Raw genomic sequence first — 26,436 nt, forward strand, 5'->3', positions numbered from 1 at the left:
GTAGCGCCGAGGAGAGGGCGGCCGTCGTTAAGTAACTTCACCGCAAACTTTTTTAGACGCTCTTTTTTTTACGGTTTAGAAGGGTGTCAGACCACCGGAAACCTCCGGAACGTCTGCAAAGACTCTTCACCTCGCCTTTCACCTGCAAACTGTTCCGAGCCTCGAACATCCACCTGTTTTTCCGCTTTCAAAGTCAACGACGGAGAGAAACATGAGTACAGACATGCCGGAGATTTTCAAGGCTCTCCTGGAGCATCCTTTTACTCTTCCAAATTTCGAAGGTAAGTTTATTGTTTGGTCAAAGTCTTAACAGCCCGTTGGATATTTGCACCCCCCCCCCTCCACGTTTGGATTCAGTGGTTCTACACCTTTTTTCCACGTTAAAACACGTGTTGTATAACCCTGGTCAGCTGAGCTGGCAGGAACTAAAATCAGCTGACGGCCACAAGGATCAGCTTTCTTAACTCACTTTGAATCCAAGGGTCACAAGGCTGCTTCAGGCCACAGTCACTGGGGAATATAATATATTTCTAATGCATATGTTGTGTATTGCATGTCAAACATAACGTTCTGCACAACGTGACGTGGCCGCAGTCTGCAGGATCATAAAGATAGTGTGACATAATACCTGGGGTGAAAGGGGGATGTCCCCTGAGGTAAGGCTTGTTTATTAGTTGAACGAAGTGTCATTGCAATGATAATTGCAAACTGGGGAGAAAAGAAAAGCAGGTTTTGCTTCTGCAAAAGTCCTCCCTGCGGTGGCAGAATGCCAATAGCATACTATGTAGGTAGTAAAGGTTAAAGTCATGCATTCAAAACCAAGCTTGAGTAAAGTAAGCAGAATAGTACGAGATTAGAGACAATGCAGTTTTATGTCAGACGATAATGCCTAAAGTTGATTAAGTAGTTACATTTTTCTGTTTTGGCAAAAACAATCAATCATTTGCACTACATAGTGCAGAGGCTAGTTTAATCTGCAAGCAGGTCATCACAGTGTGAACCTTTTACCCAGAAAAAGCTTTTCTTTACCTTTTTATGTGTGACCTTTTTCAATTAGGCTTAGAAAGTCAAAGAAATAAAGTGTATCTGTTATCATCCCACTGTTGGGAAATTTCAATTCACACAGCAGAAAGCGGTCGAGGTAGTTTTATAATTCAGAAGCAGCGATATAAATATATATATGTAGCTATATATATCAGAATATTTTAAGTTGGAAAATTCAATAATACACCAATATAAACACGCTAAAACTGGCAACAAGCGGGGTACAACAATGCTTACGACCGCATACGACCTTCAAAGAGAATGTTTGCAACTTTCACTGCATCCGAAACACTTTAATGCATTTAATTGCATTTCATCATTTATGGTTTTTCAATTACAAAGAGGGGAATGACAAATGTAATCTGAAATATAGTTTCCGTTGACTGACAGCAAAACATCAAGTGCTGTAGAAGTGTATTTGATTCAAACTCAGATACACTGCTTATTGAAATATACTTTGTAAGCTTGACCCCAAGAGCACCGCTGTGCAGATAAATACCCAGTCTTTGTGGCTTGCTTTTTATCACAAATGTGCATGTGTGCGCGTGTACGTGAACATCTGCTGTAGCTTTGTAATTAGATCACTAGATGGCTCTGTCTGCTGCCCTATTGCGGTCTGAATTATAGGAGTCTTCTGGATTACAGTCCAGTAATCTCATTTCACAGGAAGGATGGTTGCCCGTCTCATTTTAACAAGATAGTGTAATCACTAACTCATCTGTATGTGTTGTTAAATTATCTCAATTGCTCTTAAATCTGATTTGTGACTGAAGATCCGTGAATTGCATCTCACGCGCTATACACTGACAGTGAGGGAGCAAACTTGTCACTGCTCCCTAATCTTGGGTTATTAATGAGTCAGTCCCTTTTTATTTTGAGGTCCCCTTGCTTTTAACTTCAGTAATTAGATCCAAAACAACATTGGATCGCTGGCGGAAGTGCAATCTCTGAGGGAATAGCACGTGTCACTGTGGCACATGGCACACACAAACACAGAGACCCTGTTTGGGGTCAGGGAACGCATCCAATAAGAATGTGCTCCAATTTGTAACTGTGGTATTTATTGAAGGGGGTTGTGTTAACCTATGGGCAGGGACGGGTGCACACACACACTGAGAGAATTGTTCTGTGAAGAGGTGTGATTCTGAACTGCATTCTGAGTTTGTGTTCTGATGCCTTTTTGGTTACTTCAAACACAATCAGCAAAGTGGAAATTACTTAGATTTTTATTTCCTCGATTGGCATGAAAATAGAAATTCTTAATTTCACTCTTTTTTTTATGTGAAATGCCTCTCATAAGTTCGGGGAAAAAAAATCAACAAAAGATTACCTTTTAAATTAAAAAATTACTTTTAAAAAAATCAGCAAGACCTTAAAATCATGGTTTAAATTCTATAAAAGTGATATTGAATTACCTCTATTAATCCTTGGGACAAATTACTTTTGATTTTGTCTGATATGTGGATTTTGTTACCTGAATATAATTCTTTTTTTTTTTTACATCTGTACCTATATAGCGATATATTTTTTTTTTTATAGATCTATTGGTATTCCTGTCTTTTCCTTTATAGTCCAGTTGCTATAGATATGAGACGTGACTCACAAAACTAAATTAAGAGACTTAACAATTTGATCCAGATTTCTCTGCTCACCCAACAAAAAATGTCATCTTGAAGGGGTTGCTTTGCTGTCAAAGTCTAGCTTTGTTATGATCATTGGATTAATCCCCACATATGAATTATGAGATGTATGATCCTAGATTGTAACAGCACCTACAGGTGATGCCGTGTATAAATCAAACAACCTTCACCAAACTCCTGTACACATTTTTACATTGCCTTAGGTTAGGGGTCGCCAACGTGCGTCTGACTGTTACTTTTGAAGATAATCATGGTTATTCATTTAAAATGTATTTTATTTTAGTTATTTCATTTTTAAAATGTAATTTTCAGCGATCTTGTAACATCTTAATGAAATGTGTTTAACATATTTTTGTCTCTCTTAATAAGTGACTTTATGCGGTAATAAAAGGGTGACAGCACACAGAGAGGAGGGAGGCATTTTTGGTTTGCAGCTGGTTGATAATTTAAGGTCAGCTTTTTTATTTCATTAATACAAGAAGGACTCAAATAGACATTGAGTATTTTGCTTACCATCAACACTTTTTTTTTCAGAGTTCAAAATATTTTGTTGCATGCAGAAATTACATTGTGTTTTCTCTGCAGCTGTTCATTGATTTAAAAAAAAATGCAACACATTTTGTTTATACCGAGCATAAAGGGAAAAAAGGCACGTTCTATGCCGTGTTAATTCATTTTAAATTTCAAAAGAGTTGTATGGCTCCCGGTGTTTTCTTTACTGAGGGGAAACAGGTCCAAACTGCTCTTTGAGTGGTGAAGGTTGCTGATCCCTGCGTTTGGAGATGACCTTTAAGTCATTATGTTGCGATTCTTTGTCACATCCAAACAACACGTGAGTATTAGCCTGCCCTATCCCATCTCTGGCATCTTTATTTACACTGGCCACATGCCCATGTTCATATAGATGTCAGCACTTCACCCGAAATAGGGACGCGTTGGAGGAATTATCGACCAGGCTTTTGAAGTTGCTTATCAACTGCCTGCACGTCCTGGTTTGTTATGGAAATATATGTTTTGACTATAGTATCCTCAGTGCTGGATGCACTATACGATGCCAAATTGTAGATTTCCACACAAGTGTCAAGTGTATACCCAGGTTATATGGCTCAGTGAAGAATAAATAGAAATAACATTAAAATAAATATACAAGATGGTTTGTTTGGCACAAAGAGTTCAGGTTCCCCTCATTTTTTTCAATTTTCTCAAGCTGGCACAAGTAATATCAAAATACCATAAAATTTGGAGCAGGTTTGAAACATCTACATTGTACAAATAAATGTAACTATTGTTTACCAATATTGAAAGACATATCTGTGGTTTACCTTCATATGACATCACAGACTTAACAATGTTTTTTCCCTGTCCTCATCTCACATACATACATGCATATCATATGACATAGTATGACACTATTTAGGATTGTAACCTTTTTTTACGCCACCTGCACACTCTCCCTATCATTTTTTTTTTTGATCAATTTAATTTTTTTTCAAACTGTTTTTGTAAAGAGTCAATCGCGCAGATATTTTGCTTTGCGACAAGTAAATTGAATGTTTGGTTGTTAGTGTTTTTTTTTTTTCGGTGTTCAATGACTTGCTGTTTTTGGCCTGTTACTCTGTTGTTTACTTGTAGCCTATACCCCTTTTTCAAAAGTAAATTTAATGAATGATCTTGCTACCTATCTATAGTAAGTTTCCGCCTATGCTGTTACTTACCATTTGGTCATAATGTCAGTGAGGTAAGCTGTTGTTGAGATATACACACATGTATGCACGCCCTTGGGACGTCCACTGGGCCCTGCAGTGCGTCCTTAACGACTGTAACATAAACCCGAGGGCGTCGCCTCGATTCCACCAGTTGCTTCTCGGTTCTGCAGCGCCGCCTTCCCCGCAGGCGCCCGACGTGCACGGCATCGTTGCGGGCCGCGTACACGTGCTCCTGCACGTGATTTCTGGTTCCTACACAAACATGTGTGCGCCATGCATGATCAGTGCATTGTTTAGGCGGGAGGGATCCGATCGAGGTGAAATCGATCGGGATCATGTATTTAATAGTTTGTGATTTGATGCACTTTCTTTACGATAACAGGATTAAATTGTGAAGTCTGAAACTTTAAAGTTTTATCGTTGTTTTTTTTTTATTTAATGGAAAATTTAAAAACAACACTCTGAAGAACTTACCTTGAAATAAATTTAAAAAATGAGGTCAAAACGTGATGATCGAGGCGGAAAGACGGTACTGAACTCGAGTTACGTTAATTTATTCAGAACAACATATATAACTCGGTCAACCAATGATAGCTCAGCTAGCGGAAATGGAAGCGTTTATTGGCTCGTCGTCGGATGCCCCGCCCCCGGGACCATCCTGCCAATGAGCGCGGGGCAGGAGGTGCAGTTGTTCGATCAACAGACCTTTTCTCACCGGGGTATTTTCGAAGTGGACCAAAGCTTCTCGACGTTTGCTTTCACACGCGGGTTAAAAGGAGTCTGAAAGCGATCGGAAAGCTATCGTCGCAGACCGAAAACAAAGCTTGGCGCTGGGGTACAAAGTGTTCTTGATTTCCACCCGGGCTGATCTATAAAACGACAGGAAAAATGTCCGAAGAGCCGAAGGTCTCGACGCTGGAAGCGTCCAGCGGGCCCCCCTGCTCGTTCCCGATCGTTCTGAAGAAAGTCATGGAAATGCCTCCGCCGAACATACTGGACGGCGACGACGGTAAGGCCGTCGAGTCAGAACACATATAGCCAGGAAATACCGGATGATACTATAAAAAACTCATTAAATTTAGGGCTCTGCGATAAGACTGGTAAGAGCGAGTTGTGACGATCACGTTGGTGCGGCTCTCACGGAGTAGCGATTCTGGCCGGGGACGCGCCTCGTCACACTGAGCCTTTCACTTCCACGAGACTAGTCCAAAACCAAGGCTCAAATCAAAAGCAATAAAAACTCCGATTTTTCACGTTTCAACCGACTTTGTGTTTTATTTTTGTCCAGCTTGTTGTTTTTGTTTTTATCACTGGGAGTTAAAATGCCACCTCTGATCGCCTTTTCAGGTCAGCAAATAATTCCGCCCTGTGTCTGGACTGAGTCGGCTATTTTTGAAGCACTTGCCATCTTAATGTTTTTGTTCTATTTCTTCTACATGTTTACGAAATGTTGAAAAAAAAACATACTAGACTCAATGGCGTAAGAAATGAAAGGCTCCCATATAAAGGTCGCCTTGTGAAGTTTGTTTGGAGCTAGTCAGTGAGCAGAAGAGCAGCATTTAGTATTTAACTAGCACAACATACCATGAATAGTGATCATACTGACTACTTTGCCGCATGCTGGTTTGACAGGGGACAGGGGTGTTTTTTTTTTCTTTCCTCTTTTATATTTGTTGCTGTGCAGGGACTGTTTGTGAAAATGTTTGAGTAAATCTAAACCTTGGGGAAATTAAGAAATCCCTCTGCTAAAGTGGGTCAGTTTAAGTGTGTCCTGCCAGTTATATTGTCATGGGTAAAAGTGTGGTCTCAAAACCTGAAGATGTGGAACTAATAGTAATGTGACCATTGAAATGTCATTACGTGGCAATCAGTGCTTCTTTGTTTAGATAAATATCACAATATGTGCTGCAATATTTCATCCTGTTAATACCGATTACATTTCTCTATACTGTTTACATCTTATTGCAATAATATGTGTATTTGCAGTGTTGTTTTTTTAGCTTGCTATCTTAGGCAAAATCAGAATATCATTGTACAGGGAAAAGTCTCAGGGAGACCAAAGAGAAGATTTATGAACATAGTGGGATGGGAGGATACAGAGACTTGGGTTAGATGGATAAGATTGATTCGCTGTGGCAACCCCTGAAGGGAAAAGCCAAAAGGAGATGATTGTACAGCGAAACATGTTTTCAGACTGATGATATATCATAAATAAAATTTTGAATATTGAGTCATGGTGGGCAATGTTGACTTATTCCTATAAAGGTGACATGTATAAAAGCAAAAAATGTACAATAGCTAACATTTTTTTCATCATTGAATGGCATATCTGGGTCTTAAAGGAGATAACTAAATGATTCATGGATGGTATCTGCAACATCTACCTTGCTCTAGAACATTAGATGAGTGTCAGCCATTACTTGGATCTCTACTGTTGATAAATGCCTAAAAGAGTACGTGAAAGGGCACACTGTCCTCCAAATGGTCTAAATCTATCTTGATTATGCATCTATCCCATACCTTAGACGCTGACAAAGCAAAGCTGTGTCTGGATGATGATGTCAACCTTGTTGGAGGCGTTGGAGATATGGGGCCCTCAGCAGCCCTCACCCCTGCTATCTGGGACAAGACCATTCCCTATGATGGGGAGAACTTTCATCTGGAGTACATGGACTTAGAAGAGTTTCTCATGGAGAATGGCATCCCCACCGCTCCCAGTGAAGACTCCATGAAGAGTAATGCAGAGGACGCCGCTGTAGTGAAAACGGAGGATCCAAAGACCCTCACCTGTGCCATTACAGAGGTGCCCCCAGTGGCCTTGCTGCCCATCCAGGAGTTAGACAAGAGTGGCGAGGAAGTGGTGATAATCACAAGCAGCGAGACTGAAATCACTTGTGATGTTACTGCAGGTGAGTGATTGTGCAATAGTCCCAGGCTGGACAGGTTTGTTGATATTCCCTCCAGAGTCTACCTTTTGTGTCTATACAAAAAAAAGCTGCTATTCACAAATGGTGTATTGTTAATTGATTGTATTTTGCTGGCTTCATTACAGGCTTTCATCCAGATATTGAAACTGTTGTCATGACGGCAATGTAGCCTGCTACTGCAGGACACCAGAAATACATTTTCTGTTTTTATTTCCTTCAGAGTCCGACTCAACCCGACATGGATTTAAAACCAGTAATAGCCGAGGAAAAGTTGTTTAAAAATTATTATTTATTTATTTTTAAAGTAGGTGCTGTCAGTGCCACATGTGTCAATTTTACTTGCAGGGGCATAACATTTTCTCTTCCTGCTCTGCTCAGAAGTGACCACCGAGAAGGACAAAGCAAGCCCTGAGGAAGCTGACCCAGATGAAATCTTGGTCGAAGTAAACTATGAGCCTGACCCCACTGACCTGGTCCTGTCAAGCGTGCCGGGGGGCGAACTCTTTGATCCACGCAAGCACAAATTCAGCGAAGAAGAGCTCAAGCCACAACCCATGATCAAAAAGGCCAAGAAGGTGTTTGTTCCCGAAGAACAGAAGGTATGCTGAAGGAGAAGAACCTGATTGGTGCGATGATCTAGTGTCAAGAGATACACACATGGTTTCCTTTTTTCTTAGGGTCGAAGAACATCAAAGAGCTATACATGTCCACCATTCAAAACCTTGCATTTATATCAATATAAGTAACCAGATAAAGTGTCAGCCACTACTTTTGCTACTAATTTGTCAAATCTGAAAAAAAACTGACTGGTGTCCTTGAGTCCTCAAGTCCTTGAGAATCTGATAGAAATTAGGAAGCAGTCACAACTGGGAGACTTAAAGAATAGAGAGCAAATCTGAATATCAGACCTGAAGTTTTCTACCCTACTTTTTTCAGTGCCTGCAAAAGGTGTGCGTCTGCAGCTGTTTTCAGTCCCCTCTCTAAAAAAGTCAAACCACTCCAAAGGCACTTTTGATATGATTCAGACACCATGACCCATTGTACATAATCCAGTGTTATAATTATCAATAAGATGTGGATTTTCTGAATATTGTGATATTAACCTAAAGTGCAGTTAAGGAAGAGGGCTAAGACATCTTCATTTACCAGGTTGAAAGAGCTTGTTTTATTTTTAAGTCAGTTTTTCCTGGCAAGAATAGCGCAAGGCCTGTTGACACATTTGAGTGCATGACTTGCAGGATAGGATAAAAAAGCCATGTCACGATGGATCTGCTCTTATGACTCAGCATTCGAAAGCTTCCCCAAAATGGATGTGTTCCTTCCTTTCAGTCATTGTTTGTTTACAGTCAGGCAGGGACCAGAATGCTGCTCCATTAAACACTCTGTTCATATGTCAACAATGAAAGTCCTGTTGACACAAGAATTAAAAATGAAATCATCCATAAAGAATCTCTGCACTTTTGAACTGCAGAAGTATTTGGTAAACATGCAGTCTAATTGAATAAGTTAGCTCTTGACCATTTTCAGTGCCCATTCATAAGGTTTGTCCGACTGTTGACACATTAGTCAAGGTCATGTTAAGAACACTATGTGAAGCCGTCATCCCAGGGTCACTTCAGATATTTGGTTATCATACTGAGTTAAACCTCATGAGACCATCAGCCTTCAAATAGACATTTCATCTTAAATTGTCTAAGCCTTCTACTTGACTCTCTGTAACAGATTTGCTGTCCGTTTTAAACGAAGGCTTTTTGGTGCCTGCTTAAGCAAAGCACACCAGACCCCGCGAAAAAGAAGGTGGAAACCCTGCTGCAGATCTATACAAATAAAGGCTAGAATACAAACTTTCAACTGCCGTCACAATTTCAAATTTGTTTTTAATAACAATTTATCTTTTATTTATCTCTTTTGGGGACATTCATTCTCTGCAATTAACCCATCATGGATGAACCATGAGTAGTAGGCTGCCGGTCACCAGCACCAGGGGAGCAGTTAGGGGTTCAGTGTCTTGCTCAGCAACACTAATACAGACAAGGAGGAGCCGGGAATCAAACCAGGAATGTTCGGTTCCAAAGACGATTGCGCTACCTCCTCTGCCACTAATATTTCGTGTTTATATATCATACTTATCAAAGTTGGTTATGTGTGTGATGTGACATTTTAAAATGCTATTGGCAATAGGGAAGAAATGCTCCAAAAGTCCTACTACTTGTTCTTGGACTCCTGTCAAACCTGTTGCTTCTCTCCTCTCTCTTTCCTTAGGATGAGAAGTACTGGCAGAGGAGGAAGAAGAACAATCTGGCTGCCAAACGGTCACGTGACGCTCGCAGGTTAAAGGAAAACCAGATCACTGTCCGAGCAGCTTTCCTGGAGCGTGAGAACGCAGCACTGCGCACTGAGGTTGCTGACCTTCGCAAGGAGTGTGGCGGCTACAAGAACACAGTGGTTCGCTATGAAGCCAAATTTGGAAAGCTGTAAGGGAACAGAATCTGTTGTGAACCTTTTTAAATTGCCGTCTGTAGAACAGGAAATCACAGAAACAGTCACTTTTTTTACACGACAGATGAGAGGTTTTCAAATGTAGTGGAAAGTTACCAATCCAGTGTGTGATAGTGATGCTCCGCTGTTGTGTTGTGGACAGGGTTTAAACATGGGGGGAAAGGGGAGAATATATTATTTCACACTGGTACAGTGAGGTTCATCCGTGTTCTGTCAGAGGAGACATCCACCCTGAGTTAATCACATGCTTAGTTTGGTGTTAACGATGTAATTAATTGTATCAAAATCTTCAGGACTCGTCATGTTTAGATGAACATGGTATCATATCGCAGAAGGCAATAGAGTAGAGGGAGAGTTGGCAGATATCTGCAGTGAAACACTCACACCATGACAGCTGTTAACAGCTGTTAAAATTTACAGAAAAGCCATAAAGTTTGCCACAAAGCCTTAGCCGTCACCAGTAAGGCTTTTCATTTGAAATCTCCACATTTTAGCAGATGGAAGATGATCAATGTAGCCATGGGACTGGGCAGAATACTGTTAAACTCTTAACAATATCTTTTTTTTTTTTTAAGTATGATATTTTGATACACCAATTACATTTCTGACCCATGAGTGGAACGCTGTCTATTTGCTTTTCTTCCGATTATAAGGTTTTACACTATTTGTCTTACAAGATCAACCAGACATCACCTCAAAAAATCCACAAGAAACCAATTAGATCAGGAAAGACAAAAACCTGACTGTGAAATTGGATCAGATGAAGCCATTTTTGAGCTTAATATGTAAGGATTCAACCAGAGATGTGTGAGCATCAAGATTATACAGTGCACTGTTTTTTACTCTTGTCTGATATCCGTCATGCAATTTTGATAGCTGAACAGAAATATTTGATTTTTTTTTTTTTCCCTCCACGCCCCCCCGCCGCCCATCTCACCAGGCTGACTTAGCTATAGTCATAAAAGCATTGTTTTCCACTAGTTTGTCAAGAAGTGTGTGTGAAAAATCTCTCCCTCTGCCCCCTTATCACTCATTTTTGTTTTCTTCTCTTTCAAGTGCGGTGCTGGAAGACCAATAGACCACACTGATTTATTTTTTCTAAACAAATGAATAAATAAATCAAGCTCTAGAATGGAACAGATGATGAAGACGAAGAGCAGGAGAGTGTGTGTGTGTGAGGGAGTGAGATTCAGTGCGTAATGACCCCATATCTAAGAATACATGTCACCATCCATGTGAGCAAGATGGGAAGAGGATGTGCAAGTGCTTCTTAAGAACATCCGTGATGTTGTGAAATCATCACATTTAATATGCCTTTGGCCATAAGAGATCATCTTCACATTTTATTTAGATGAGCCTGTTTTTGTTCTCTTCTTTTATATATATATATATATATATATATATATATATATATGTGAAGCATTTTTTTCAAGTTTAGATAGATGCAACATAAGTAGCAATAGTTAAAACATAATATACATTATTATGGTATTGTAGAATTATACAGGTTGCTTTTAGCTCTTTCAATGTTTCAAAGAATTCTGCAACCTGTGATTTCAAATTTAGTATATAAAGAGCTGGGCTTTTCTTTGCCCACGAAAAAAAAAAAAAAAAATATATATATATAGTGACTGTGACATTTCCAATAAGCTTTCTTCAGGGGATTACAGTGACCATGGCCTTGAAAATGCATTCGAGTGGCCATGTGCACTTTCTTTATGTAAAAGTAATCATTACCAGCAGCACACAGCTCATAAACTCAGTCAAAATGTGGATTTTACTTTTTAATTTTTGTACCATATTGGTGGGCACCCTCTGCGGGTTGCTGTGGTTACTCAACACATACATGTATCACACTTCTAACGTGTCACTCAAAATCCATCAAAGCTGTAAATAGTTGCTGCCTGAAGTAACACTTTCTGGATTATATTCCCATCAAGTTACAAATGTCTTTTACGTTAACATTTAATACTCTCGATGTGATGTTGTGATTCAGATGATTGAGTTTCACCACAAACTATCCAATGATGAGGAGCTGTTTGGTTTGCATGTTCTCAAAAATAGGATTGTGAAGTCAAATGGAACTAGTGAAGGAATAGAAGACGAGGTTTCACACATCATTAAGGTCTGTTACTGTCTTTAGAGATTCTCTCTGAGACATCAAGATTTAGTTATCAACAAATCAGCAATCAAGACCACACCACCTCAAATTTATTGTCTCCCAACATCTACAGCCATTTCAATGCAGTCTGGCCTGGAATTATTTTCCATACAGTTTGACAAATAAGGGAAATGTGCGGTTTGTTTTTTGGTCCCTATTTTCTTTATTTGTTTACAAACAGTTGTGCTTCCATCCAGAAACAATACTTGCGCCATGTACAGAAGAGACGCTTCAATTCACGCAAATGTTTTGTCCAGAGAGTAATTTTATTTTTTTCAAACCACTTATTTTCTGTTTATACTTGCTATTATTTTCTTCAGGTGGGCAATATTTCCTAAGTTTTTAACTAAATGTCAGGACTACCAGGTGTGCCCACAGGGATTCTCTGGAAAATATTTCATACCTTTAATGCTCTGCATCCAACTAATCTAACCGCCTTGAGCATTTCAGTCTGTACAGGACACAATATTTATAAGGGGGGGAACATTGAAGTGTCACTTAATATCTTGTGATGGGACTGATGGGCTTCCTGAGTTTAACCGTTTTTAATCCATTCTGCCTTCTTTCTGGAACAGGTAAACTTGATAACTTTGAGGTTGTTTTTAACCTTCATAGTTCTGTATGTATTTCCTTTGTAAAACAAAAATGTCAAAACTTTAGTGTGGTTACGTTTTGTGTAATGTAAATACATTATGAATAATAAAGCCTAGATGAACACCTTGATTTCTCTCCTGCTATCAGACTTCTACTGTAGTTGAGAGTAATAGTGTTTCCCCCATAAAGCTATATCCCATCAGAGCTCTTCCCTTTAGGTAGTGCATTGAGGCTGATATCCACGTAAAGGCCACTTTGCCTTGAAATTTAAATGGTGTTAGATAATGCCATTGCTTCTTCTACTAGTATACAGTATTTAAACAGTTAATCTTGCTAGAAGCTATCACATCTCAGGACTAAGGATAAAAATGTGTATCCCATCATACTCACTGTTCAAGTACATTTGTCTATTGTGCAAAATAAAATAATTATGATCACCTATTGAGGAATAAGAACTGAATGCCACACTGACATCCTATCAGAGCTCTGTCAGTCGTAAACTGATACCACCAAGGAGCTCCACTGGATGCCACAGGAGGTCTTTCCTACCTGAGGCTATCAGACTTTTTGATTCCTCTTCCTCCAGCCGCAGGGAATCTTCAAATCTTTGAGACCTTAAAACACTTAATAGCCTTAACCTTGACAATTTATATTTTATTGTCTTTCTTATTCTCCCTCCTTCCTATTATTATCTATTACTGTTATGTTTTTGCTTGAAACTCAGGCACGACAATTTCCTTTGGGATAAATAAAGTTGTTCTCATCTCATCTGAAACAAGGGGAAGTAATAAAAAAAAAATAACTAAATGGAAAGTACTTAAATTACTTGTAAAAGGCACAATATTGTGTCCACGTGTTTTGCCTCATGTGCAAATGATATCTAATGAAATATCAGACCTTAACAACTCCAATGGGCACACAGAGGAAAGATACAAAGAACTTTATTGACAACACAAAAAGATTCTTGAAACTTGAAGCTGAAACACTAAAAAAGGAGCAGCCGCTGTGTCTTCACCTCTTCTTGAAGCCGTATTTCTTCCGTTCGTAAAACAGATCTGTCTTTGAGCTGCCCAGGTTAACAATCTTCGGGCAGCCATCTCGCTGTTAAGGCCAGAGAAGACTTAAAGTTAACTTTGAAAGAGTCCTCATTCATTACTCAATATTTCAAGTGCTGTTAAGTTCCCTGAAAAAGGACAACCTTGTTATATTTTTACTAAAACATAATAGCTGATCCCTCTCCTGCAGGGGGCCTACAAGAGTTCATATCACCCTGGAGAAATTCTCAAAATGTTGGTTCAGGTTTGAGGAACAGTACAGAGATCTTTTGACAAAACCAGCGTCACTCAACCACCTGCCAATTTTGATTGAACTGACAGAAATGTGGAAGATTTAGTAGCAATTTAGGCATTTTGATGATTGAAAATAGAATGTAGCCGGTGAATAAAGCACTTGATGAAGAGGAAACTCACATCTTTCTCCTGGATGGTACACTCCTTACAGTAGTAGGCATCAGAAACACCAGGCCCTCCGCAGATCACACAGCGTCCCTGATAGGAGCCATAGTTGCACTCGTCGCAGATGCGCACCAGCGTGCATGGCCTCACATAGGAATCACAGATGACACACTTGCCATCACCTAAAAAGTGGGAAATGAAAAAAAATAAACACATGCATGTCTGCTTTGTTTGAGTGCATTGAGTCCCAGCAAATATATTCTGGCAGTAAAGATATGATGAATGTCATGATGACACTCAAAATGTGAAAATAATCAGTTGAAAGACATTTAGAACTTTTAAGACTATTTGCTCGTCCATTACATGAATACACAAGCTGATGTCAACACTTACACTTCTCGCAGAGTCTCCCGATAGCTGCGGATAGAAAGGAAAACGATCAGTAAACTAATTTTGCGGGACTAATTTGTGCTCCAGAAAGTTTTTCCTGGCGTTAACAAGGAAATCTGTGAAATTTAAAGAATGGAGAATATTCTTGGCGAGTCATTTAGCTCAGCATACTGACGTTGACTTATATCCTCTGCTATGCTAGCATCTTAGCAAACTTTCAATTGAAACCCATGCTTTCACGATTCGCATGGAGGTCACATTTACCGCACGAAAACACGAGGTACCAATAAAAAACAGAGGTAATTGAGTGGTATTTTATAGAAACAAGCTGAAATCATAACATACCCACACCGGCTTGTTTTCTACAAAAGATCAAGTCTGGATGATGCTTAGCCATTGTTGGCTAACGTTAAGCGAGCGCTCGATGCAAGCTTAACCTTTTACCTTTGAACCGAGAACAACGTTGTTGGCAATACTGCCACCTAGCGGCTCCTGAAGGCAACAAGACAAAAGTGCTGCGATTTCGACCACGACAGTTAAATTGCAATAGAAGTTTTCCTTCAGAGTCATGACCAATACGAGTCATATCTTGATATATTAAGAAAAAAAAAAATTCTACGGTAATTTATAAATCAATGTAAGCGTTAGGATACCATTGTCTTTCCAGGCCCATAAAATTCAATAATAATTCTGATTTTATTTCTTGTCCAGAAATGTATTTCAAACGACAAATAGTTTATCATAAATGTATAGAAATATATTAAAATCGATATATTCCATATAAAAATACATATTTTGGGTATGGAATTATATTTTAAGTTAGAAATACTTTGCTCTTCAAGGACCTGTAAGACGGCGCGGCACAACCGTGTGACGTCACCATCTACCGACACATCTTTGTCAGTGAACAAAATGGCAACCTACTGTCTCACCGTCGCCCGGCTTCAGGTAATGCGCGAAATTAGTAAATTCGATCAAGTCTGCGCTTTGGCGAGGGATGTCATTTGCTTGTCGATACCACGTCGACTCTACGCTACCCGAATCCGGTCTAATTTCGGCTATATGATGTGTTTTTGCGGTGAAATAAGCGGGGAAACTGTCAGGCACTCGTCGCCCAGGTCATCGTGTCCGCCGCCACACACACACCCGACGCCGGGCTTGTCGGTGGCTTTTCACGACCCGTCAAATGTTTGCGTTTAAGACATTCTATTCCAGACGCTTTTTGGTCTATCAGTAACACAGATTTCCTCAATAAATCTGTGGTGTGTGGGGTGAAATCACAAGGTTAACCACAAGGTTAGAATTCCCAGCAGGCGTAGAGGCGAGCATGAGTACATCGGGAATATTTCATAGGACATGGAATAACAAAAACGTTCTCAACCATTACATCTTGTGTTTAATCTATTCTTATATAACTTGTTTAGTCTACTTAAGCTAACAGGGTCTCATTGAGATAACGGATAATGTGCTGAGTGTCTAAATCATCTATGAAATGTGTGTTATAGAGCCCAGTTTAATTTTGTCCGTTTCCACTGAGGTACGAGCTGACAGCAACACACTAAGTGTTGTGAAGATTTTTTTTTAACCCAGGAAAGACACAGTTTATGTCACTGAATTGCAAATTTATGTACGCAGCTACTTGGGCACTGCATTGCAGATGGGAGCAAAGATACAGTACAAAAAATATTGCCTGGTAAATGGTGGTTTTCCACTGATGTTAAAGCTACGTTAGGTTTTTTTTTTATTACTGTGTTAATTCTGGGTAATGTTTAACTTGTTTCTCCTTGGCGGCAAATGTCAACTGTTGTGGTCTCGGTTGGTCATCGCCACCTGATATTTTTCTCAACCGCTAATCATCTTTTTAAAGCAGATCTTCTGGTTATTCTGTAGTTTTGTTTAATCACACACTGAAACACTCACAAAGTAGTACCGGCCTAAACTTATCCTGACATTTGCTTTTATGGAGTGTGTGTGTTTTCATGGCTTCCTCCTCAAGGACAGCTTAGTAGTTTGACCCAGGGATTTGATCTTGCTGGCAACCTAGTGTGTAATTTCATGATTGGTGAATTTTTAGGCAAAACATCTTGGACTTGAAGAGCTTTCTATTTGGGGTCATTCCATATATCAGATTTCTGTCGGGATGGAATAGTGTTCCCTTGGTGCAGCACTCAACAAATCTCAACAACTAGACGAGCAGGACTGACAGCAGCAATGCAAACATGAACAGATTGCATAACATGGGCTGCAGTGGATAGTCAGATTCATTTGTGAAGCAGCTTTCTATATTTCTTAATGTTTATATGCCCATCAGAGGTCAGTCTGGGCAAGGGATGTGGGAGTGTCACCTTTCCAGTGTGGGAGGGAAGGGGAGGAGCAACAGATGAGGAGTCTGACCTCTGCAGGGAAGAAGATATGACGTCTGGTGGTGACAAGTCAGGACAGGAGTCTTTTTCCCACAATGGCTGTGTCGCGTAATGCTGTCGATTGTTTAAATTATCCCATAAGAATCTTTTTTGATAATTTTTTTTTATACTTCTATACTTATACTTTTTTATACTACTTATTTTTAAGTCAAGATTTTACCACATTGCTAATCCCATTTCTCAATTTGCAATAAATTAACCAATTTATTGGAAGAACTTATCTGGGAAGCTTGAGAAAATCTATGTTCATAATGAGACTGTTCATCCAAGGGCTGCCCTCTGATTATCATGGTGTGCAACTACTGATATCCCACTTTTTCATGTCTTATCAAGTCTTCTCATGTGGACCCTTGAATATTGTCTGACAATTTTTATTTATATCTTCCAGCTCTATTTCACCCCAAGTTGTTTATAGTTATTGCCGGTCAGTAGGGGGCACTTCACCCGGGGGGTGTCTGAAACTAGTTTACCAAAAAGTTGGATACACAAAATGACTTCAACTGCTGTAGTAATTTTTCAATTTTGGCCCCTTTGAGTACCTCACGCTACCCTTTCTATAATCATCAAAAACGTTTAGAATAGAGAAATACTAGAAAATACCAGAAAGTCTATCTCAGTGAGGGCTAGTGTAGTTCTCTTCATGTGGGAAACACCTCTCCTATCAAAACGTTCCCGGATTTGGCCTCTGCACTGTAATCTATACGTGTAATATGTGATTCAAACATAAATGTGTGTTTCTGCTGTTGTCTCCAGCTGGCTCTGGGCCATGGTGCACGGCGCCTGCATGTATCAGCTGCTTACAGAGCCAAGGCCAATGTGTCTATGAGCCGCTTTGAGCCAAGCTCCTACGTCAACTATGAGAATCTCCGTTCCAACATTGACATTGTGCGAAAGAGGTCAGCACCCCCTTATCTTTTGTGTTTGCGCTTTCTTGCACCCCTGTGTCATCACTGTTCACAGCAGGAGTCTTCTGTATGTTTTCCCTGCACCATGATAGGAAAAAGTTCACCTTTTGAAGGATCTGCTTGTCATTTTTATCCTTTAGAACCTCCAAAACCTTATTTTCTTTCTTTGTTTTTCCATCTTTTCCGTCAGCTGCAGTATTTTTTCACCCCTTTCCTTCACTTTTCATCATTGAGTTTTCAACATCTGCAGGACAAGCTCACTCAGTGGGCGGGCTGGAGAGTTACGTTGTAGCTTCCCATTAACAAATAACACTTTTTCACGATTCTTGCCAGACTCAACCGGCCTCTCACCTTGTCCGAGAAGATTGTGTACGGTCACCTCGATGACGCGCACAACCAGGAGATCGATCGTGGTCGCACTTACCTGCGTCTCCGTCCTGACCGCGTTGCCATGCAGGACGCCACAGCGCAGATGGCAATGCTGCAGTTCATCAGCAGCGGACTTCCAAGGGTGGCTGTCCCCTCCACCATCCACTGTGACCACTTGATCGAGGCTCAGGTCGGCGGGGTGAAGGATCTGGCCAGGGCCAAGGTGTGTTTGCATGAATGATACTTACTCTCAATCTAGGTGATGATGGAATGACTTGGTTAATCATAATGTTGCTATGGGTTGCATTCTAGGAAGTCAACCAGGAGGTCTATAACTTCCTGGCAAGTGCAGGCGCAAAATACGGAGTTGGCTTCTGGAAACCGGGCTCTGGAATCATCCATCAGGTAAGATTACTGTGACTGAACTGATCGCTGGTTGTCATGTAATTTTAGCAGGCAAACATTACCTGCATGCTGACATTAATATTCTTTCATCTGAATAGATCATTCTGGAGAATTACGCCTACCCTGGCGTGATGCTGATCGGCACAGACTCCCACACACCCAATGGTGGTGGACTTGGTGCTATCTGCATTGGAGTCGGGGGAGCGGATGCTGTGGATGTCATGGCAGGGATCGCCTGGGAGCTCAAGTGTCCAAAGGTTAGCAGAAATGCACGCGTTGTTTTATTTCCCCTCCCTCATAAGTATCTTAACTGTCATTTCTTTATTGTTTGGAAATCTTTTTTCACGATTATAAAAGTTGTTTGAGACCAAGCAGGTGTTCTGGCATTTTTTTAATTAAGATTGGTTGTCATGGACATAGACAGAAATGTGTAGATAAACAAACCTTCCAACCCATTCCTTCTAGGTGATTGGGGTGAAGCTCACTGGCAGGCTGTCTGGCTGGTCATCTCCTAAGGACGTCATATTGAAGGTGGCTGGTATACTTACCGTGAAGGGTGGAACTGGAGCAATTGTAGAGTACCATGGACCAGGAGTAGACTCCATTTCCTGTACTGGTGCGTTATTACAATTTCTCAACCTGATTCAGCTCAAATTTAACATTTATCATTTTAATTTGCCTTACAGCTTAAGTCAAATCTTTATGACCTATAAAGAAGGAACACCGTGCCAAGTGTGACACTAATGTCTGTCTTGTTTTTGGACGGGGGAGCACAGGAATGGCCACCATTTGCAACATGGGAGCGGAGATAGGCGCCACAACTTCAGTGTTCCCCTACAACCACCGCATGAAGACCTACCTGGAGAAGACTGGGCGTGGAGGTATGTAGAGGCCTCTCAACTCACGGACCCCAAAACTAAGGTTTTTGTCACCTTGCTCTGTGAATCAAAAATCAAAATACAGACAATCACAACTTGACATTTTTTAAAATTTATTCATACACGCTGACACATCATCCAACATGTCTCAAGCTAGGTAAAATAACTAGTAACAGTCTTGATTACAGTCTGCCTTGAATGCACCACATTTTCTTTCCTCTCAGAGATCGCTGCACTGGCTGATGAGAACTCTGACCTGCTCGTACCAGATGAAGGCTCTGAGTACGACCAGCTCATCGAGCTCAACCTTGACGAGGTCCGTTCTTTTCAACATGAACATTTGGCACATTTGTCTCAGTTGTACAGTTGAAAACAGTACAACAGAGAGGAAATAGAACAAGGGGAGAGTCCAGCTGGAAATCTTTATTATCTTTTATTATTATTATTATTATTATTGTATTTGCTTTAGTGACACATTGAACTTGCCAAGAATAAGAAATGTAAAAATGGGACCCTCTGTGATTTTTGATATTTTTCATGACATTGATTGTGTAAATAATTCCTAAACTGCTCATTTCAAGGTGATCACATGCTTATCTAGATGTACTTTCTGTCTTTCTTTTCCCCCATGGTATTTTCTTTATTTTTCTGGTTTTCTCTCAACAATAACATTGGTTTATGATTTGCTGATCTTGTGTTTTCATTCATGTGTTTGGTTGCCAAATTATTCATCAGTTTCCACTCTGATTTTGAACTACATTTTAGTTCCTATTTTTCTGGTAATTTTAGCTGCTTACTTGTTTCTCATTGGTTCTAAACTATCTTTTCACATTTTTTGAACTTTATCACCAGATTTTTAAAGGGTACTGGTAACTTATGACAAATAAAACCCAAATTCATGATAGACATTTGTCTTTTTGAATATTAATAGTAAAATTCTACAACACCCTAATAAAACCACAAAAGTGTCTTTATGTCTCGTCCAATTCAACTGTACTCTATCAATGCCAACAGCTGCCCTAAAGGTGTGTAATACTGATTTTGGTTCTTGTGCATTCTATCCTTTCTTCAGCTGAAGCCCCACATCAATGGACCCTTCACCCCTGACCTGGCTCACCCAGTGTCTGATATCGGTGACACGGCCAAGAAGAATGACTGGCCACTTGAGGTCAAAGTTGGTAAGAATCCACTACGTGGCTCAATTTTCACATTTAGTTACGTGCATTTTGTATACAGTGGAGTTTTGTGTTGTCAATGTACCTGAAAGTGGCCATGGCTCCTCCGCACTTCCAGGTCTGATCGGCAGCTGCACCAACTCAAGCTATGAGGACATGGGCCGTGCTGCATCTGTGGCAAAGCAGGCCTTAGATAAAGGTCTGAAATGCAAGGCTCAATTCACTGTTACCCCTGGCTCTGAGCAGATTCGCGCCACCATTGAAAGAGATGGATACGTGAGTGTTTTGGCTCAAACAAATGAGGAAGTTCTGAATATTTGTCACAGTGACTTAGCTCTGGCTGTTTGTGACTCCTTGTAGTCAAAGATTCTGGGGGATGTTGGCGGTATTGTCATGGCCAATGCTTGCGGACCTTGCATTGGACAGTGGGACAGGTAAAAAAATCTCTCCTTTAAGGGTAACAGCCGCAGTAAAATGCCAGTGACAGGAATATTAACCCCTTCTAATAACACTGTCTGCCGAGCGGAAAAAAACAATTTCTGAGTCTCGTGGACTACCGTAATTTCCAGACTATTGAGTGCACCTGAATATAAGCTGCACATGTATAAATAAATACATGTGTGAATAGATAGGCTGCACTTGGCTATAAGCTCCAGGTGTCCAAGTTGTGACATGGGATATTTACACAGAATGTTACACAGAAACATTTTTTTAACTTGTAATTAAATACATACTGGTAACATCCACAAATACGTACTGGAAATGCTTTTTTTGTACAGTGCCTGTAACACAGCTGATGAAAAAGATTAATCATAAATAACACAAGGAAAAGTCCATCCATTTTCTATCCCCGCTTTGTCCTACTCCAGCTGATTTCTATCTTCATATTCCTCCTGTGCACTAAAACCGTTAAAGTTGTTTTTTTCAGTGTCAGAATTAAACAGGCTCAGAATTTCACTGGTCTGATGTGACGAGGCTAAATGTTTTGGCGGCATGAAGCTCATTAGCCCAAAAAAATCTATGAATTAGCTGCATCATTGTTTAAGCCACAGTGTTCAAAGCATGTGGAAAAAAGGAGTGGCTTATTGTCCGGAAAATACGGTAGTTAAAATTGGGTTCCTCTCAGGTTGTTAGAGAAAATCTGTTACAGCATTGCTGATCTAACCTGCCAATTGCAAAGTGTTAAATACACTTTGCACTGCTTTTTAAAGCATATATTTGCTGAAAAGTGGTTACCAAATTGGGGAAAAAAAATCCAAAATAATTTTAACAATACAATGATCCATGTCAGTCCATTGTCAGTAACATCATGAATAATTTATTGTTTATAAAGTTCAAAAATCCTATTCAGTCGTACAATGCAAAACATTACAATACACTGTGTTTGATTTCAGGCGTGATGTCAAAAAAGGTGAGAAGAACACAATCGTCACCTCCTTCAACAGAAACTTCACTGCAAGGAATGACGCTAACCCTGCAACCCATGCCTTTGTCACCTCCCCTGAGGTAAACAGAAATGGATTTGATTTGGATGCTTTCAAAAAAAAAAATATATATATAGAGAGAGATAAGAAGCAACATGTCCTCCACATTTCCCTACCCTCTTAGATTGTCACTGCCCTGGCCATTGCTGGTACCCTAAACTTCAACCCTGAGACAGACTACCTCGTAGCACCCAATGGAGAGAAATTTAAGTTGGAGCCTCCAAATGGGGATGAACTACCCTCAAGAGACTTTGACCCGGGCCAGGACACCTACCAGTACCCCCCTCCTGACGGCAGTGGCCTCAAGGTGGACGTCAGCCCCGAGAGCAACCGGCTGCAGCTGCTGGAGCCCTTCGACAAATGGAGCGGAAATGACCTAGAAGACATGCTGGTTCTCATCAAGGTCAGTTCATTACATGTTCTGTTTGTCCTTGGATGCTACCACCGGTGACAGAGACTGAGTTTTATTTTGTTTCTTTATTTTGCTACTCAACAGGTGAAGGGCAAGTGCACAACAGACCACATCAGTGCAGCTGGACCTTGGCTGAAGTTCCGTGGTCACCTTGATAACATATCCAACAACATGCTGATTGGTGCAGTCAATAGTGAGAATGATGCCATCAACAAGGTGAAGGACTTCATTTCGGGGGATTATGGTGGTGTCCCCGATGTGGCCCGCCACTACAAGGTGAGGCCTGCCGAGGGGTCTGGTTTAGGCACTGGGCTACTGAGACAAGCTGTAACAGTGAAATTGTAACTGTTGTTACTGAAACTTTTCAAACTGCTGTTCTAAAAGTTTGCACACATGTCAAATATTTTTCCGTGCCTGCATGTCTTTCCGTAATAACTGCACAGATTTAGACATCAGCATTAAAAGAGAGAAATTAGCTCTTCTTAAGATGCTAACTCAATAGTGATCCTTCGCATAACAAAACAACATGAATGGTAAAAGTAAAGCTATTGCATTTCAGTTTTATTTAGTCAAATTAAGATTCTTTAGTCTCATTTATTAGCGATAAGTCTTAAAGACAGATAACATACATTTTGTTTGTCAGAAACATAAATACTTACCTTGTTGTTGAAAATGTTATTTTGGGAGTTAAAATCATTTTTAGAGTTCACTTCATAACAGCAAACTGTGTTCTCACACCTTTTATATCTGAACTGGTTGTACATACAGTGTTGCAGTGATTTGAAATACAAAAGCTCTTCTGTTGGATCCAACAAGGATTTATTCCCAACACGCATCAGTGAGGCTTTACCGACCCTGTCCCTGGTTCACCGGTTCTCCCTCTACGGTCCACTATAGACAATGAACAGCCCACAATAGCCACAGTTATGAAGCTTCGCTGACCCAGTTGATCAGCCATCGATTGTAAAAGTTGCTCACATCCTTACGTTTGACAAATGTGAGGACAAAATGTTAACTTCCTGCCAAATATGTCTCCTCCACTGAGAGCAGCCACAGTAACGGATGATAAATGTCACTGACCTCTTCTGTCAGTGACTGATGGCTTCTGGTGCACCACATTTTCTGTCATTAATTGAATGAACCCCAAGAGTTTGATGTTTATTTTTCTACAAAGTCATGACAGAAAATAAATACATCGACTAATCTGTGCTTGAAACACCAGAACTTTTGTTGCACAAAAGGAAAGAAAGACTATGGAAATCTTCTCAAGGGAATAATTAATGCAACATGGAGACAGAAAGGCATAAATCCAGCTATGAATTCTCATAACTGCCTTCGGTCCACAGGCCAACGGTATGTCCTGGGTTGTTGTTGGTGATGACAACTACGGTGAGGGCTCCAGCAGAGAGCATGCGGCGCTGGAGCCCCGGCATCTCGGAGGAAGAGCCATTATCGTAAAGAGCTTCGCCAGAATCCATGGTACTATCACAACTGCTCAACGTTTGAAAGAGTAGAAAAGTAGTTCCCGCTGATCCTTGAAAGAACTGTCGACTGAAAAATACTGACTGAATTGAAATCTCAAAAATGATCAGGCTGCAGACTCAAAACCTATGCTACAAATATTTGATTATGTATGTTTTGTTAACATACATAATCTAATACATGTATATGTATTATACATGTATATGTATGTCTGTGCAATATTTCATCTCATAACAGCTACACTGTGCAATATTTCATCTCATCCCATAACTGCTGCATTATAATGTTAAGACACTTATAGGTTTATCACTGCTAACTAAGACACTTTATAGTTTCACTGAAACACTTTATAGTTTATAGTTTATTTTTATTTCTAATTCTGCCTTTCTTTTATTATTTATTACTGTTTTATATTCTGTAACTCTGGCACTGCAATTTCCTTCGGGATTAATAAAGTTGTTCTTATTCTTATTCTTATTCTTATATTAGATTAATATAATCTAAAATAAGAGCATTTTTATTGCAGCTTTATTTTACAACATTGTCAAAGTAATCTGGTCCCTTGAGTAGGTATTGGGAATGAAAACTCTGAAGTAAAGCAAAAGTACGCAGTATTCAAGTAGCCACCTCCACCTGGCCTGGTTTGCCGACGTTCCCATTTATCATGTCTTGTGTCCGTAGAAACAAATTTGAAGAAGCAGGGTCTGCTGCCTCTGACCTTCACCGACCCGTCAGACTATGATAAGATCCGCCCTGACGACAGAATCTCCATCAAAGGACTAAAAGACTTCACTCCAGGGAAGGTGAGTCTGAAATACATGGTTGTCTCACCGGAGCCCCTGTGCTTTTTGCAAAAGATGATCCATCTGTAATGAGACCCTTGCCTTTGTTTCTCCAAGCCCCTGGCTGCAGTCATCAAGCACGGCGATGGCACCGAAGACACCCTAGAACTCAACCACAGCTTCAACGAAACCCAGATCGAATGGTTCCAGGCTGGCTCAGCTCTCAACAGGATGAAGGAGCTGCAGCATTGAGGACACAGTGGGGGGATCCTGGGGGAACTGTGAAGGGGGATGTCGAATGTTCAAGATTGTTCCATGATTGGCATTAACCTGCAGTTTGGACTAAAGTAATACGTTGGAATGCCTCTTTAAATCGATTTTAATGTTGATGATGGAGCAACAGCAACATATCTGCAGCCAGGTCTATCGACAAATCTTCTCTCGTCACTCCGCATAGCATTTTCGTAAATGTGTTTCAACGTCAAACAGTGATAAACAGTGATAAACATTTTGGAGATCAGGACACAAACACACACATACACGCACACACACACACACACACACACACACACACACACACACACTCACACTGACACTGACACCCAAAGCTCTGACCTAAGCGGTGACGTAATACTGTGCCGGCTTATTTCTGCTGGTGATTGAGCAGCAGGTCAGTCACCTGGCTCTTTGCGGTTTGTGTTGCATGGCAGTAATAAGTTCATCCAATCTGCCCCCCGTGTTCTTTGTCCACATTAACCCCGTTTAGTGGTTGCTGGAGGTTAAGAAGTTTCGGTGGCTTGCACCTCTGTAGAGATACCACGGCCTCAATGATACAGATATTCGGTCCCTCTATTTCACACTGGCAGTTACCTGGGAAACGGCCAGTTGTGCAGGTACACGAGAAAGCCGATGCTGAAAAGCTAAGTGGTGAGGTCCACTGAGCATCACATTGATTGTTGAACCATGTGAAAGCGTTTAGCAGCCTTTTTCAAACAATGTCCCGCAGCGTTGCGTCTGTTATTCAAGGTCATACAGCATCTCTTCATACCTTTTTCCACAACATGAAAGGAAGTAAAGCTAAAATACTGTGTATGAACATAGTAGCTCACTCGCTTGTTCTTAGCCTTCAACGCTAAACCTCATTTGCCCTCCCTCTTCACAAGGTCAAACAGATTTAGTTCCTGTTGTTTATATATTTATTTGATTTTTTTCTGCTACTATTGTCTTTCTGCACAGGCTAAACGTTGATTTCTTTATCCATCCATCCATCCATTCGTGATTTTAGTATGGTAACAAGGGATTTTTTTGTGGCTTCCGTTAATCAGGTTAACAGAGAACTGGAAGCATATAGCTGTGACTTAGTTCCAAGTAATGTGGCTACTCAGCAAAATTAAAAATACCCTCTTCTTTCAGGTCCTCTAGATAGAATTCATTCAACTGTTCCCTCCAAAATCACAACATGAAGATTTAAAATATCAGATCAGGAAAATAAATAATCTTTTTTTTTTGGGGGGGGGGATCGTCAGTTTTATCCAAGAACTTACTGATTTGATGTGATGAAGATGAAGTAAACCACTCTCCTCCGACCCACTATGTTAATTGTACGGTTTCGTGTACATTTACATGTATGTTATTTTTCACCCAGATGATCTCTTCTGTGTTACAGAAATGCCAATGGGTTGTAAAATAAAAATTCACAGATCTCA

General features: G+C 40.3%; 3 protein-coding genes across 5 annotated transcripts; 2 read left to right on the forward strand and 1 right to left on the reverse strand.

Annotated features, from left to right (window-relative positions):
• Nucleotides 1-12,700, forward strand: tefa (TEF transcription factor, PAR bZIP family member a). 3 transcript variants are annotated; one of them, XM_086140727.1, is made up of 5 exons: nt 1-281; nt 6,916-7,299; nt 7,696-7,916; nt 9,580-9,791; nt 10,873-12,700. In XM_086140727.1, exons 1-5 carry the CDS (start codon nt 212-214, stop codon nt 10,892-10,894), a joined length of 909 nt encoding a protein of 302 aa, XP_085996853.1. In that variant the 5' UTR covers nt 1-211; the 3' UTR covers nt 10,895-12,700. The 3 variants fall into 3 exon arrangements, with proteins under 3 accessions (XP_085996853.1, XP_085996852.1, XP_085996851.1); XM_086140725.1 differs by lacking the exon at nt 1-281 and adding an exon at nt 4,079-5,399; XM_086140726.1 differs by lacking the exons at nt 1-281; nt 10,873-12,700 and adding an exon at nt 4,039-5,399 and having other exon boundaries at nt 9,580-9,795.
• Nucleotides 10,873-14,871, reverse strand: phf5a (PHD finger protein 5A). Its single transcript, XM_086140728.1, has 4 exons — nt 14,761-14,871; nt 14,419-14,442; nt 14,041-14,207; nt 10,873-13,672 (listed from the first exon to the last, which is right to left on the reverse strand). The coding sequence occupies exons 1-4, from the start codon at nt 14,810-14,812 to the stop codon at nt 13,583-13,585; spliced, it is 333 nt and encodes a 110-aa protein (XP_085996854.1). The 5' UTR covers nt 14,813-14,871; the 3' UTR covers nt 10,873-13,582.
• Nucleotides 14,872-15,312: 441 nt separating this feature from the next.
• On the forward strand, nt 15,313-26,436 carry aco2 (aconitase 2, mitochondrial). The gene is made up of 17 exons (XM_086140729.1): nt 15,313-15,363; nt 17,592-17,734; nt 18,077-18,335; nt 18,425-18,517; nt 18,616-18,774; nt 18,983-19,133; nt 19,294-19,398; nt 19,620-19,711; nt 20,468-20,573; nt 20,689-20,846; nt 20,931-21,004; nt 21,965-22,076; nt 22,179-22,457; nt 22,551-22,742; nt 23,813-23,945; nt 24,630-24,751; nt 24,848-26,436. Exons 1-17 carry the CDS (start codon nt 15,328-15,330, stop codon nt 24,980-24,982), a joined length of 2,349 nt encoding a protein of 782 aa, XP_085996855.1. The 5' UTR covers nt 15,313-15,327; the 3' UTR covers nt 24,983-26,436.

This window comes from Fistularia commersonii, chromosome 33 (assembly GCF_037954325.1).
Source record: "Fistularia commersonii isolate RoL2024-O1a breed Wild chromosome 33, RoL_Fcom_v1.0, whole genome shotgun sequence".
Lineage (NCBI taxonomy): Eukaryota > Metazoa > Chordata > Actinopteri > Syngnathiformes > Fistulariidae > Fistularia > Fistularia commersonii.

Bases quoted from the DNA above. Each gene is read 5' to 3' on its own strand.
- aco2 (XM_086140729.1), top strand. From the start codon at position 15,328: ATGGCAACCTACTGTCTCACCGTCGCCCGGCTTCAG. The intron at 18,775-18,982 runs GTTAGCAGAAAT...CATTCCTTCTAG, and splicing joins GGGAGCTCAAGTGTCCAAAG to GTGATTGGGGTGAAGCTCAC. The intron at 19,134-19,293 runs GTGCGTTATTAC...GGGGGAGCACAG, and splicing joins AGACTCCATTTCCTGTACTG to GAATGGCCACCATTTGCAAC.
- phf5a (XM_086140728.1), bottom strand. From the start codon at position 14,812: ATGGCTAAGCATCATCCAGACTTGATCTTTTGTAGAAAACAAGCCGGT. The intron at 14,443-14,760 runs GTATGTTATGAT...TTCTATCCGCAG, and splicing joins TAGAAAACAAGCCGGTGTGG to CTATCGGGAGACTCTGCGAG. The intron at 14,208-14,418 runs GTAAGTGTTGAC...CCCACTTTTTAG, and splicing joins CGGGAGACTCTGCGAGAAGT to GTGATGGCAAGTGTGTCATC.
- tefa (XM_086140725.1), top strand. From the start codon at position 5,279: ATGTCCGAAGAGCCGAAGGTCTCGACGCTGGAAGCGTCCAGCGGGCCC. The intron at 5,400-6,915 runs GTAAGGCCGTCG...CCCATACCTTAG, and splicing joins CATACTGGACGGCGACGACG to ACGCTGACAAAGCAAAGCTG. The intron at 7,917-9,579 runs GTATGCTGAAGG...CTCTTTCCTTAG, and splicing joins TTGTTCCCGAAGAACAGAAG to GATGAGAAGTACTGGCAGAG.